The 15,559-nt window shown below is 39.1% G+C and overlaps 1 protein-coding gene across 2 annotated transcripts in view; it reads right to left on the bottom strand.

Annotated features, from left to right (window-relative positions):
* Positions 1-15,559, bottom strand: part of sall3b (spalt-like transcription factor 3b) — a 50,941-nt gene that overhangs the window by 6,864 nt on the left and 28,518 nt on the right. Inside the window, exon 1 of one of the 2 annotated variants that reach the window (XM_031295733.2) lies at positions 2,391-3,568. The exons of the other annotated variant lie outside the window; for it this stretch is intronic. Within the exon in view, the coding sequence (XP_031151593.1) occupies positions 2,391-2,472 (82 nt within the window). The 5' untranslated portion in view covers positions 2,473-3,568. Of the gene's footprint in view, positions 1-2,390; positions 3,569-15,559 lie in introns of those variants that run through there. 2 annotated transcript variants of the gene reach the window in all.

The following is a 15,559-nucleotide window of genomic DNA, read 5'->3' as shown; positions in this document are numbered from 1 at the left end:
GTGTGTGTGTGTGTGTGTGTGTGTGTGTGTGTGTGTGTGTGTGTGTGTGTGTTTCCAACTGTAGTCAATACACTCCAGTTATCACTATGTTTCACCACCTGAAAGAAGAGTCCCAGAGTGCTCAAGCTAAACACAGACTGGGATGTCTGGTGTACTTACAATTATACAAGTACACTCAATCCTAATGCAAACACACACTGCAATGTCTGTATTAATGCGTAATAAGTTTGTTAACATGTCACAGGCTTTAGCTTCCAACTGTCTCACATCTGAGATCATAAAAACTTGATTTTAAATCTTTTTATTTTCAGTGTAGAAAAAGAAGAGTGTGACCACAGCTGAGTGGGTAAAATCTATTTGAAAGTCAAACTCGTCAGAGGTAAATAATCAGAGTCGCTGGCTCACCATGTGGGTGGTCTGAAGATCACCAAGGCGATTCAGCAAACACAGGAGCAAAAACACTTTTTACTGTTTTAGCTCAGGATTCTGTCTGCGCTTTGTAAGATTTACTTCCAGAAAAAACAAAGAAAAGATCACTTTGGATTTAAAGCTCTGAATGTATTTCTAAATATAATAACACTGATAGAAATGTCTTTTCAAATGTCACCCTCGCTCAATGTTAGGAGCAGACAACAGATTTATGTCTCGTTTCTTGCTGTGTGGTTCGGCGATGAGGAGAAAGAAAAAACATGAAGCTGCAGCTGAAAAGCAAACAGACTCTCAGCCCAGCGTTGATGCCTCTTTGCCTCTCTGTGTGACCTCTGGGCTGAAGAGGTCAATGGTTCAGAGTTACTAATTGTATTATGATCCAGACATGGAGCACTTGCCCCTCGCAGGGTGAGGCTGACAAAGGTTAAGTCAGCAGGCTCAATCAAAGCCCATCTCCGAGTGGCGGAGCCCCCCGCGTGGCTGCAGGGCTGTGGGAGGGCCTGAGTGAGGAGGGCCTCTTCCACACTCGACACCTTCTCACAGCCGCAAATAATAATAAATAAATCACTGACAAACCATGGAACAAGAACTGTGATGATGATTTGAATTAATGTGTGGAATTGGTTTGGTCTTTCGCAAGCCTTTTGCTTTTCAGAATTGTGCCATAAATGATAAACAAGGTCGATATTGATATAAATAAATACACATGAATCATATTACATTAGATTAATTCAGATTCATTTAGATTTATGAACTGTCAGTTAAAGCCAGGTAGGATGTAAACCCATTTTTTCAGAGAGTTTGCACCAGATTTAGAGAGCGCAGGCCAAATTCTATTCACAATTCAATCAATTTTTGGATAACACAAACATAAAACACATATCCAATAGTTTAAAGATTCATTTATGGTTAAAATATTGTTGCTGATGTGAGTAAGTGTTCAGCTGTTAGCGTTCAAATAACATCCAATCTTTCCTGCACGTACATAAGGACAGAATGTAATTGTTGTTAAATATTAAAATATTAGAAATTATGTTATAGGCTTCTGGTGTGCCATAACATAGGCTGGCAATATGATTAAGAACTGAGATCTACAGTAGTTACAAATAATGTGTACCAGGCTGATCATTTTTTAATAATTAAAAACGTTAATATTAAGAAATACTGGATGCTGATATCCATTTAATTTGTTTTGTTTTAATAATTTATACTGAAAATATAGGTTGTTAATTGAGCACAACAGTAACATATCTTCTCCTGGTTTATAATGTAAATGTTTCTGATTTAAATGTAAAAGTTGTAATAGTTGACAGGAAGGCCTCAAGCCAAAACCCAGAATAACCTCGAACATAATCTTAAGAAATAACTCTTTTAACATATCTCTTCGTGGTTATTTCCACGAGTTTATTCTGTATCACAACAGGTCTCGTTTCTACAGTACCTATCCCCCTAAAACTGTTAAACATGAAGGAAAAATTAAATAAAATGTGAAAATAGTTTAATTCATGAGATGTTCCATCTTTTTGATAAAACATTAAATATGAATCAAAATTAAAATGCACCATTAAATTCCCTTCTCATCATAAATCATAAACTTTTTGAGACCTTTTAATACTAACAAGGTTTCATTTGGCAGATTTCAAAACTGAAAGGGTGAAAACTAAATAATGTTAAAATGTAAAATATATAAAAGGCCTATATTTATTTATATATTAAGACAGGCAGAAACAGGAAGTAAACCAACTTAGATCAGTTTCATTTGCTAAATTCGTCCACCTTTTCAGAAATATGTGGACCTACAATAATTGTCAATTTAGTAATTTTCCTATACTTAAAACATGTTCTTTGCAACAACAACAAAAACCTTAAATGAAGCTGTTCCTCAGCGATAGTTGTTCCTGTTTATAGCAGCAGCTGAAGTACACCCAGTGAAAGTGGTTTAAAGCCTCCCGGACACCTACCATTTCTGCAGAGGAGTCCGCTCTCTGTCGCTTCTTCATCTGACCTGAGGTGCTGCGGTTTGGCTTGCTTGCGGCGGGACATGTTGATCTTTCTCTGCGACTCGCTGCTGCCTTTCGCCGACTCATCTACAAGCAGCGAATGGGACTCTTCAGAGGGAGCGGGGTCGGTGAAATAAGCGAACGGTGGCTGGTGTTGATGCCCGTGTGCAGATTGCGCATGTCAGTGTAATTGTGATGGAGGAAGGATAATGCTTTTACGACTCTTGCTGCCCTTCGTTGGGTGATTGGCTGCGGTCCAACCAACTCAGGCTAGATATGGAAATGAGGGATGGGGTTTAATAATAATTAGTTCACTTCCTGTCCGGTGTGCGGCTGCTTTTACGCACAACTCCAAGCAGTTCCGACATGTTTTAGTCGGATATAAACTCCTGTGAGGGGCTCATGCGTTGTGGAGCAGTCTTGGGTTTAACTTTGTGGCCAAATGCTGCATCTCGGTGTCCGTTTAGGTTTAAGATTGACTTGTTTTCTTTCTGAACTCTTGGATGAGCGTTTGTCAAAAGAAACGCTCCAGTTCGAGCTGCCTTCTCGGGCTGCAGATGGATGGATGTCCCGGTTGAATCTGTCGCCTCACACACTTAAGACAGCAGAGCAACACTAGCAGGGGCAGTTATCCTTCCACAGGAGGACAGGCGATATGCTGAGTCTCCAAAAACTGCGTAAAGTCCAAAGTCGACGCGTTAGAAGAGGTAATTCTTGCGTAACAGGCGAAAACCTCGCAGACGGATTAAAAACGTGCGTAAAAAATCTCGCTCAGGTAGCAGTTAGGTCCAATCACAAACTGGTGGCTCTCGGAAGTGAGACTCCCTGGTTTATCCGAGGCACCGGCGCTCTCCTTGTTGCCTCCGCCTCCGGTCCATCATTAGATGCCCTTCAGCCGACTGCGATAGGCTGCTGCCAGGATACCACAGGAGATGTTGGAGCCCTTGATTCATTTGTTACGACCTCCCACAATTTGGCGCCATAATAGACTGAAAATGTCTCTTAAGTTGGAAAAGTACTCTTCCTTTGAGTGATGATCAGGGATGTGTGGAGGGTAAACCAATGAGCTCAGTCTGTTATCTTATGGAGTCGAGTTTAATGAGGGTGTTGAAGGAAAACATGAGACCTTCATTTTTGTAGTTTTTGTTTGTGTTTGTGATTGGTTGACATTTAATCACCAACTACAGTTCATAAATTTCAATTGAAGCCAAATATCAGAGTATATGAAGTGTATAATATAGAATCTGCTTTGATGTTGCTGTTTGATCCTCCTCTTCCACAGACTGTAGCTATTTCAAAGCTGAGAGAGGAATGTAGCATACTTCACCAAAGCTGTAATCCCTTTTCACCAGGCATTGTCCCAAAACTTGTAATTATGTGGTATTAAAAGATGCAGCTGGGGGAGGACAGAATCAGCTGTTGATAATTGCAAGCACTACACAACAGCCTGGTATTGATCGGCATGTCTCCCATTCCCCTGCTATGGAGAGATAAGGAGGCCCCACTCCTGCTGGAATATAATTTCTTCTGACCTATCAGGTTTCTACAGACTTATGATGAATAGCCAGAGTGGCCAAGAGGGCTTATCTGGAAACTCAACCCTCCTTGATTCGATATTGATTCTTTGTAACCAGCGTCAGCACACAAAATCAAACTAGTAACTACTTGACCATGATCTCTTCCAGATTCTAACTTGGCCTACACTAACGCAGACACCACTCACGGGCTGAAGCACCACTTGAATTGAATTATTGCGTTCATCTGTTAGAGGAACAAATGTATCAGTTTGTATTATTTAGTTAAGGGCTGTCAAACTCAACTTCACTAAGGGCCACACTGGAAAATGAGAATCATATCAAGGGCAAGACATGTATAGTTTATTGACATGCTTTTAATAAAAAAAGTCAAATATCTTTGACTGTATTACTGCATGTCTCATAGTCTTTCCTCTTACAGTTTGGTCAACATGGTGCACATCTAGGCTGGCCAATATTTATTGTGAACCTAAATTGAGGCCAGATCAAAATTTGCAAGAGGCTGGATTTGGCCCGCGGGCCTTGAGTTTGACACGTGATTTAGTATGATGAGCAGAACAATGCATCTGAACAAGGCCGTTCCATAAATTATATTCAAGAATAAATGACTCTAAATATAAACTTTTCAGTTTATCAAAGGGCTGCAGGAAGTAAATGGATACATGAAATTACACCAAATAGAGACATATAGTAAGAAACAAAGACATACAGGAGTTGTACACAATAACATAAATAAACAGTCGTGCAACAAACACTACCACTGTGAAGCTTAAAATGTTTCATTTTTATCAACGTGCCAGAGACGTGTCAAAGTCTCCAGTTAGTTTTGAGGCAGTAGTTAGTGGAGTTGTTGCACTAGATTGCAATATAAGCAGGACCATAGCCAGGAGTTAAATACTGAGGTCATGAATCCTACATGAGGCTTTTACAGATAAGAATGTGAGTGTTTGTTTTTCTAGGTTTGGTTGGGAAAATGACTAACAAGTAGCCTCCCAGTTATATTATTGAATTATCGTCAGAAGTCCTTAAAAGTTAATGTCTTGCAAATGCATATATGTGATATTATGTGTTAACTGTATTGTAACTTGTATAAATTGAAGTTGACTATTTTCTTTAAACTACACCCCAATATTACATATTGGGATCTGATATAATGAAGCAGGGGGCCGAAATGTTAAAATATAAGTTGATGTAGGACCCCCCCCCCCCACACACACACACACACACACACACACACACACACACACACACACATCTCCCTACTACATACCCCCTACAGGCTACGGGCCTAAATATTAAGGTTAAAGGTGTTTCTTGTCATTTTAGTGCATTGAACTTCAAAGTGTTTCGGTTACTTTTTTTCATGGTATTTTGTCCACTTCACTGGGATGCTGTAACACAAATCAAGTACACATACAATCTGAAAAACAAACAGGGATTGTACACAAAGCTTCACTAAGTGAAAGCCATTAATAAGAATATTTTTAACAAAATATTTAATCACTTAAAGACAGCACATGTAACAGGTTAAAACAGCATCAAACACTTTAATGGTCAGTTTACAGACTTAATTAGGTTAGACATTACTTTGTTCATTACTTACTTTCGTTACTTTTAAGCTTCACTCTGTGTGTACAAGCTTGAGAGATTGTCAACAAGAATGACGTACTGTCCACATAAAGTGGAAATTGAGTCCGCAGAATTGAGACGATTCCCTGCAAGCACTGTAAGTCCATATGAAGATTACAGTAAAAGTCTGTGATTTACAAGCAGCTGAATGCAGGAGCAGATAGAGCAGTGTCCTGTCAGCCGCTGCCAGCTGAGAAATGTGAGAGCTGCTGTGCGGAGCATGAGGCCTCAGATGGAGATATGACAAGTTAATACCCGCTGAGGCAGACAGCGATCAGCTAAAAATGCAAAGCTCTGCAGAGATATGTCAGGCTAAAAGACATGACAGGACTCCTGGGGAAGACTTTGAGGCTCCTATGTCTTCATACTGAGGTATTTACTGAGCAAGGGGGAAAACCTAATTCTGATGGAGGTCTGTTTTGTCAATATCTGCATAACATATAAGGGAAGTTTAGGCCAAGACTTTAGACAGTTCAGCTAGATTTTATGCTCCTAAACCTCAATGACCCGCCAGCGGATCATTATAAATTCATGCTGTGTAGCCAAACATTGTTCAAACCCCAAGAACCTTATTTTAAATTCTAGTGGAGATCCCAAAGTTCACAAAGTAAATAAATATGAGGTTGAACTAAGGGGAAATGGATATAAAATGATGCACAAGACAATATTTAATTGGGCTGATACAGAATATACATGACATTAAAACACAGTGTGGAATAACATTATTTTTACAAATGCAAACGCAACTTAAGGGGGAATAAAAGGGGACAGTCCACATGAGGTTACTTATCACAACTAACCAACAACCAGCAAGTCCTGAGACTTAAATGACAAAACCGGCATTTGTCTTTCTTCAAGTACAATGCATATAAACTGTTTTCTAATCTGGCATGGACAGGACAGATGATATGTTTGTAAGTGCCTTCCAAATAGCCATTATTTGCACAACCACAATTTTGTCAGGAAAACACACGTTGTTTTACACATTTGAAAAAACAACTAAGGCTGTAATTGTTTTGGAAAGACACCTTGTTGTCGACCTCTTCAAATGTCGTTTTTTTGTGCTTTGAGCAAACTCAGTATCACTAAATGATGTTCATATTGGACGGATCTGCAGCACACAGTTTGGGCGCTAGTGCCAATGTAGGGGTGTGCCCTTTAACAAAGCAGAATGTATGGGTGTGGTTGTCAGAGTGCTGGATGACCATGTGGTGCATCTCACTTTCATGTGGGCAACCAGAGTTTTGTGCCCCATCAATCTGATAGCTATTGGTTGCTTTTTTAGAAATGTAACCACAGTCATTCCCTATACTTAAAGGGATAGTTTGGATTTTTTGAAGTGGGGTTGTATCAGGTACTTATCCATAGTTAGTGTATTTCCTACTTTGGTGTTTTAAAGGGTTAGTTTGGATTAACCAAAGTCGCACAATAACACAAACAAACCGATCGAGGCAGCGGTAAACCGGCAACTCTCGTGATCTGCGAGGTACAATTACTGTTTTTGTCAAAAGAATCTGGTGGCTTTAAAGAGAGCAAATGTATGTATGTATATTTCGGCTTTAGTTCCCTGTCGGTAAGGGCTGTCTGACAGCAAGGTAAAGCGATGAAAATACTGTAAATATAGCAAACACAGATAAAACAGATGTTGATTTTTTTAATTGGCTAAAATATGTTTTGCAGGGTGTCTACGTCCACAGCAGTACATTGCATCCGTGTCAGGACTCCTGTTTGCTTTAAACTAGGGGCGTGCTGACCGCCATCTACTGTACACTGACGATGAATAACTACCTTATACAACCCCATTTTTTATTTTTTATTTTTATGTTTTGATCGGATGTAATTCAGACCACCAATCACTAGTGAGAAAATATGCTTTTCTTTTTGAGAATTGGGTGAACTAACCCTTTAATGCACATTTGGGGAATTTAGTAAAATCCTATGATTAGAAGTATCAAACAGTAAGAAGAGCAAAGGTTGAAAGCCACAGACTGCAGCCATTATAAGTCTGTCGAGCCTGCTACTTCATTTGATTTAGTTTTCCATGAAACCAACTGGATCATAACTATTTTTTTAGTTGAAAATATCTCTCCTCTGGGAGGCTTCAGGGTGGCAGTCTGTTTAGCCCTCCACCACCGGCACTGTGCTGCAGAATAGATCTAAAAGAATTACACTCACTCAGGCTCTGTTTCCTTATATAATCACACAAAAGGATTTTTCTTGAAAATGATCATAAATCACAGGCTGGATCAATACACTGGGCCCAAGCTGCACTAGCCTGATAACACAATCAATACTGGGTATTTGGATTTTAATTAATTCATGACGGCGCCTCAGCCCTGAAACCGTGAAATATGACCTCAACCCCTTTTGAAGTACGTCCTGCAGAACATCACACGTGGCCCTGGTATCTACTACAGCTCATCAGATGTCAATGTGATCTGGTACCTGAGGAGCTGAGAGACAGAGGGGATACAGGTGGACTTATATTTGTACAAGAAGCAGGTAAAACAAGTTGACAGCCATTAGCAGCTCTGTGAGGCTCTACTTAGTCACAGCGGTGCTTTGAGCTACATGCTATTAGCATGATAACGTGCTCACAATGGCAATAATAACATGCTGATGTTAAGGTATGATTATTTCAGTAATTAATGTCAATTAAATGCATTATATATGATGATCAGGGTTCAAAATTAACTTTTTCGTCCACCAGCCAAATGGCTAGTGAATGTTCAAATTTTACCAGCCACCTTTTATTTGGGGCTGGTGTGAAGCAAATCTACCATCCACTTGCATATTTTACCAGCATTTGGCTGGTAAATGGTGCTAATTTTGAACCCTGATTATGATACCAAAAACGTTGTTTAAAATACGGTACGATGGGAATTTCAGACACCATCTCCGATCAGCTTTGGATTTGTTACATGGAAGTAATGTGAATTATTTCAATTTATTTTCTTTAGTTTAGAAATATTGCTAAATTCAGTAAATATATTGAGAACATTTGGGAGTAACTGAGGCACATTACTATGCTGATGTAGGGTGTTAGCATGCTAACGTTAGCTGTTTAGCTGTGAACACAAAGTACAGCTGAGGCTGATGTGAATGTCATTAGTTTTGCAGGAATTTGGTCATAAACCAAAGTATTGGACACATTGAAGATTTTACCGGATGATGGTGCTAAAAAAAAGGTTAGGGGATCACCAAAGTTTCAGTTCATCCCGAAGGAAACATGAACATGTGTACTAAACTTCATGGCAATCCACTTAATAGTTTAGTAGTTAAGACATTTCACTTAAAACCACAAATGTCAACCTCATAGTGGCACTAGAGGAAAAGAGGATCAGCAAAGTCGGACAGATTCATCTTCTGGTGACCATGAATGTCTGTACACAATATATTTTGGCAATCTATCAATAGTAGTCGAGACATTTCACTAAAAATCTCAACCTGCTTGTGGTTCTAGAGGAAAGTTCAGAGGATCAGCAAAGTCATCGGGATTCATCTTCTGGGGATCGTGAATGTCTGTACAATTTTTTTTGGCCAATCCATCCAATAGATGTTGAAATATTTCAGACTGGACCAAAGAGGTCTGACACTGCTATCCCTCGAGGCACGCCGCTAGTCCGGCTAAAAACAAGAGACTGATCACTCCAGTCCATCCTCACGTCCCTCCAGAGAGACCAGCAATTGTCAAAGCTCATATGGAAGGCTCCCTTGCAATATCCAAAACCTTCACTCAGCAGTTATTGCAGCTGAATGGGAGCAGGTCCTTCATCCCAAAACACAAAGCAAACGGGGAATAGACCAAAAAGAAATCAAAAGTGAACAAAGAGGGATTGAACAGAGAGTGGAGAGTGATAGACAGCAGCAAGACAGGGCTGTTAGGTTATGTAGACTGAGGGCTGAGTGGCCGGGAAATTTCTGATCGCTTTAATTCACTACACCCAACTTGGCTCGGCTCTCTCCCCTCTCTGCTTTTATCTAACACTGTGTTTCTGTATTGATTTTTTTTCTTCTTTATCTTCAAGGCTGGATAAGAGGACAGAGAACTACGGGAGTGAGAGTGAATGAAGAACTTTTCTGAAGATTGCTGCTATTCTCCGACTTATTGCTTCCTGTCCTTCATGGTTTCACATGACGTCCCGGGTGTCAGGATCGCCTTCAAGCTTTAAATGAGGAAGGTGATGATACCAGCAGACTGGGATCAAAAAGGAAGGAAATTGGATGAGAAGAAAGAAATGGACGAAAATTAAATATGTCTCTCAAAGTGTGGGGTTATATCACATCGGTGTAAATATTTGTTGGAGCACAGGCAAGAAAAAAGAGAATATTTCCTTCTGGGAACTTTTTGTTGTTTGAGGAAACTTGTGAAGGCGTTGAAATAATCTCTCCGTTTAGAGCAGCATGGGAGAAACAGGGACGCAGATTAAAACACCTCCTCAGCTTCTGTTTTCTTCATAAAAACTTCATAATGATGTGTTTGGGACTTTGCTGACGTGCATGCTTACACGACAACAAACCTAACGGCAAAAAAAGCTGCAAATATCAGGAAAAAAAGGAAATGATTCCTTCTCACAAACTTCTGTGCCAATTACAACAATGGCTGCAATAAAACAGTAGATAATTACAACCTTTTAGCAACTAACATCTGAGGCTGGTAGCAAAACTACAATACAATGTAGTCACTTCCTTTAAATGAAATACACCAGAGCCTGTTGTGACAGCAGCAGATTTTGTACTGGAAGTATCTCAGCTGAAAGTGTAAAATTTCAAATGAAGAGAAACTTTTCAGTCAATAGATTTCTTAAAACAAAGAGGAGAGTATTGAATGTACCAGCAGGATGTCTCTTTCTTATCCCAGAAACAATTTAACAGCACACATCTTTTGAATAAGAAAAGATGTTTCCAGATCAAAGTGAAAGTTAAGAAGTCTTTTCAGAGCTGACTAACAAAGCAGACTACCCACAGGTAGCCCTTTGTTTCAACAGAAACAGCATTTCATATCAACTCTGACAAATAATCTGGTTGGAGATCACTTAATCTGGGACACATGCAGAGCTTTCCCTGGAATGGTTTTATATTCAAGGTAGAAATCCAATCCACCAACAACTTTTTATATTTCTCTACCTAAATGTGAATTCTCATAACAATCAGTGGTGACAGACTAACTTAGTACATTGACTAAAATGCTCTAAGTACAATTTTGATGTAAAAAGTTTTAAAATGAATTGAAATAATAAAGATTTAGTTTAAATGCTACCATGTGTAAACTGTAGAGAATATCAGGGACACCTTTTTTTTTTTCATGAAGTACACTGGTGAGAAAAATGTAAAGAAAACTAAATATTGCTTGTTGATTTTACATGATCAAACTTACCGGTCACAAAAGAAGCCAACAAGTTTACATTTGAGACAAAAGCCGATTTAAAATTCTTCTTAAAAAAAATCCCAACGAGTCCCTAAAAAATTTAAATATCCTGAAAATCTTAAAAATCATAATGAAACAAAAATAAAAATAAAACTTTAAATGCTATAAACATTCCTAAAAATACCTTTATTATAAAGCATTTACATTTTCTGTAACTTTCGACTTTTACTTTGTTACATTTCAGGGGTAACTGTACCTTTTACTTACGTAACACTCAAAGTCACGAGTTACTTTGCAGATAAACACTTTAAATACAATCATAATATCAACTAATAGCATAACGATGCATTATTATAGATGATTAAAAGAGCATATAAAATGGTTCTTCCACCAGCTACAACATGTTAAGGCCATTCTTCACAATTAACATGAATGCTTTGCTGATAATACTTTAGTAGCTATATTAGTAACATTTTGAATGCAGGATGTGAACTTGTCATGAATCTTGTCATGTCGTAATACTTCTTCCACCAGTGGCACAAGCAGCATCAACTAAGAGGAGCCCTGCAGGCCTCTTTGACACGTTAAAGCAACATATGCGGAGATGTTTTAGGTCCAGCATGGCTCTCAGCAGGAGACAGAAGCCTTGTCCTAAAGTACAGCGGGAGAAACTCCTCATAACGTAGACCAGAAGACCAATAACTGCTGGGAACCACAGCCTACATTCTGTCCTGCCACATCATCAGAGCTGGAAGCAAGTGCAAGCTGTTGTCGACATGATAGTATAGCTGTAACAATTCCACATTTTGCTGTACAATTAATTGTCTCAAAAATAATTGTGAAGAAACCGTGATTATATAAAAAAAAAACATTGACAATTAAGACAATTATGTAATAATTGTTATAGGCCTACACGATAGTTAAGAATTGTAACTCCCAGAAGGGATAAAAATCTGTTGCCTTGTGTGAAAACATGAATGACGAGGTCGAACTTACGCATGTCTGTGTGAAGTTGCAGCTCCTTGTGAAATGTGAAGTTAGAGCTCTCAAACAAATAAAGGTGTCGTCTCCCACCCAGTAAAACAGCAAAGCTCCGCCACTGTCTACACACAATGAAAAGGAGGCGAGAAAAAAATAAGAGAAACAAAAAAAGGGCCCAGACTGCTTTTTATGTGAATGTTGACTAAGAATGGTCTCCATCTGTGTAAACCCACTCAAACAGTGACTTCCTGTGAGTAACAGTCTGAAGCCTGGAGCAAATCACTGATATTTATCATGCAAGATGGCACACATTCCCAGGGTTACAGTTGGACTGCTGCTGCTCTCACATTCTGGCTCAGGCCTGCTGCAAGAGGCTACTTTTTAATTGTTTTTTACCCCAAAATACCAGGATCTGAATTTCCAAGTTGCAAGTAAGATTGTTTTCTATTTTACTCTCTTGGTTGTAGCCACGGCTGACAGCCTTCATGGATGTTACAAAGATGTTTTGGATATTATTGCACATGGGAGTGGATTTAACAGGAAGGTTTCTCAACTTGAAACAAACAATCTCAGTGGTTTCATCAGCTATGTTTCAGCCTCTGCTGGTCCTCAGCAGACTTACTATTGAAGCAGTATTTGCTGGCTAAAGCTGACATTAGGAACAATCCTTTCATTTCCAAAGTTTAAGAGCCACAGTTGCCAATTAATTGACCATTTCTGGAGTCTTCAGGTTATCCAGTTCTGTGAAACCTGTTAGCAACATGCTAATGAAACAGGGAGAATATAAATGAAGACGTGTGTTAAGTGTCCATTTTTGGATCTATAATTGTGGATACACTGTAAACAGTGTACACTTTTAGCAAAGTTTGCACATACAAATTACACACGTTCATGATTCTTAGCAGGTTGCACTGCGTTGGAATGACAAGACACTGAATTAAATGTATGTAAATCTGTGCAATATGTTCCTACTATACACTGGATATTGTGAAGCATTTATTTTCTCAACCTGTGCACAAAATATAAAAAAAATGGGCACAGAAATCCCTTTCCTAGCATCCACATTTTTATGGAAATGTACAACCTTGTCTTAAGTTAGTCCTATAAGTCTGTCACTGTCTATGTTTCTCACACCCTTCTAAAAAAAAACAAAAAAACACGCAAAATGCTGCCTTTGTTTCAAAGAGTTCAGCGTGTTCTTCTGAAGTTCTTGTTAGCGTCCTTAATTCCATCCAAACAGACTGAAGGAGGTGGCACCAAAGGTAGCAGAGATAAAAATCATGACAGCGGCACTCCACCCCTCCCACCCTCCATTCTCTGATATTAACATCTCTTATTGACACTATCCTGAATGTGACAGCATCCCCATCCATCACAGCAAATGTTGAGGTGATGCGTTTGTCTGTCTCCTTGTAAATAAATATCTTGGCATCAAAGTCACTCTCAAGATTGGAGTTAAGATAGACATCTGACTTTGTCATTTGTTGGCATTATTTTGGTTTTTCTCTGTTAAAGCTTTGAGATGTTCAAGTTCTCTTTTAAAAACATCAGATTTTGCATGTTGCCCCTGTAAGTCAAGGCAACTAAACACACCACGCAGTGTTTTTTTAAAAACATATTTTAGAGTTGCCATCACCCTCAGTTGTCACCGCAGCTTCCCACGTATTAATGATGCAATAAAAGGCAGCACAGGAGGAGCAAGTTACGGATAATTGCAAAGTCATGCTCCATAGGGCCGGCAAGGTTTATTTGATTAACCTCTAGTGACAGGTCAGATGTTGGAAATATGTTTTTCAGCCAGATGATCATGGGTCATTTATGACCTCCTGCTGAAGGATAATCAATAGCTGGATAGACAGACAGCCAGACAGCTGACAAGATCTGTCATCAGGGCTGTGTTTGTATTATGTCTGAGGCGTATAGGAACTGGCAAATATCATGATACTGGCGAGGCTCGTTGACACTTTTTGACTGGGCTGGTGTTTATAGAGAAATGAAAAGGAGAAAAAAAGAAAGAAAAAAGACAGATTTTCACACAAACTGTGGCCTCAATTAAACCCAGTAAACATTTCTGTTTCTACCTGCCTCACACTCTTGTTCTCTTGCAGCCACGACACAGCAGACTGCGCCACAAAATGGCAGTGTGTGCGTCAAACAGTCCATTCAAAGAGAGAGGAGGGGAGGGGTCAGGAGGGGGAGGGGAAGGGGGGGACAGAGAAAAACAAATGTCATGCGATGCAAACAGTAAAAAGTGTCCAATCTGCTTTACAACAGTTTTACAGCACATCCTGGGCCGAGCCTCACTGGCTGCCTGCAGACAAACCCTCTCTCATATCCGGCCTGCTCGCTGCAGCCTCTCCAGCTCTCTGCCATCCTCGCTGGCTGCTGCACTTTTAAACCACCAACTGCTTTGAGCTCCGTGAGGCTGTAAACAAATGCAGTTTTGCATTTCCTGTAGTCTAGACACAACTGAGGCAGAGTTGCAGCAGTGCTCACTAATTGTCAGTGGAGGATTATGGATAAGGGAGTTCATGTTGGAGAGAAATTAGTTTTAAAAATGAAATTTTAAAAGTGAATCTGTACAATTCCTCCCTACAAATCTAAAAAATCCTGAAAAGTATTACCTTTAACCCTTTAAAAGTCTCTGAAAAAAAGCCACAAAATCCTTAAACATCCTAAAAATCCCCCAAAAAACTAAAATCTTTTCCCAAGCATCTTAAACTAAAAACCCTAAATAAAAACCTAAATATCTTAAACGATAAATTAAAAATCATGAAAATCCTAAAATATATTTAAAAAATAATTTAAAACACCTTAAAAGCCATTACAATCCCCTAAGATATCCCAAAATGAAATATCTTCAAAAAAATTAAGAAACATTCTAAACAAAAAATTAAGAATCTCAAAAATCCATAAAAATCCCTACAAATCTTTAAAAAATACCACCAAAACCTAAAAACCCTCTAAAAATTCCTTTCCCTGATGAAGACCGTGAGAAAAGCAAGCAGATGGACCTTGAGATATTTCAATCACACACAAGGTCAAGTCAAATCCTTAATGTTTAATTACACTACTAACACCTACTCTTACTTTTTACATGATGTAATGTTAATTTAATATATTTTTACAGCCTTTTTATTTTTATTTTAATATTAAGACAGTGAACACATCGTGGCCTTTGAAGTGCAACCGTTGTAATTTTTCACACTGCTGCTGAGACAGTCGGCTCTGTTCCACTGCGCAGCCAAACGAGAACGAATCAAAGAGCCTTCGGAGAGATGATCATTGATTTAATCACATCATCAACTGCAGCCACTTCAGGGCCAAAGTAGCTAATCCATAACCAGCCAAACAGATTCACGCCAACGCCTGCAATCATAGCTAAATGGGGATCAGGAGGTGTCGCGCAGGATATCAGCTTCTATCACGCTCAGATGTGTTATGAAGTGTCTCAGTATCGATCAGGGATAACAACTACATGTCCATCGACCACATAAGACATAACTGTATCGACAAGAGAATTAGAGAGATAATTGTTCCTCTGTCATCTAATTCTAACATGACCGTCCTCTCTTTCTTCCTGAGTGTGTGTGTGTGTGTGTGTGTGTGTGTGTTTT

This window comes from Sander lucioperca, chromosome 14, assembly GCF_008315115.2.
Source record: "Sander lucioperca isolate FBNREF2018 chromosome 14, SLUC_FBN_1.2, whole genome shotgun sequence".
Classification (NCBI taxonomy): Eukaryota; Metazoa; Chordata; class Actinopteri; order Perciformes; family Percidae; genus Sander; species Sander lucioperca.
Note: the sequence above shows the minus strand (reverse complement) of the source record. Positions and strands in the feature narration are given on the sequence as shown.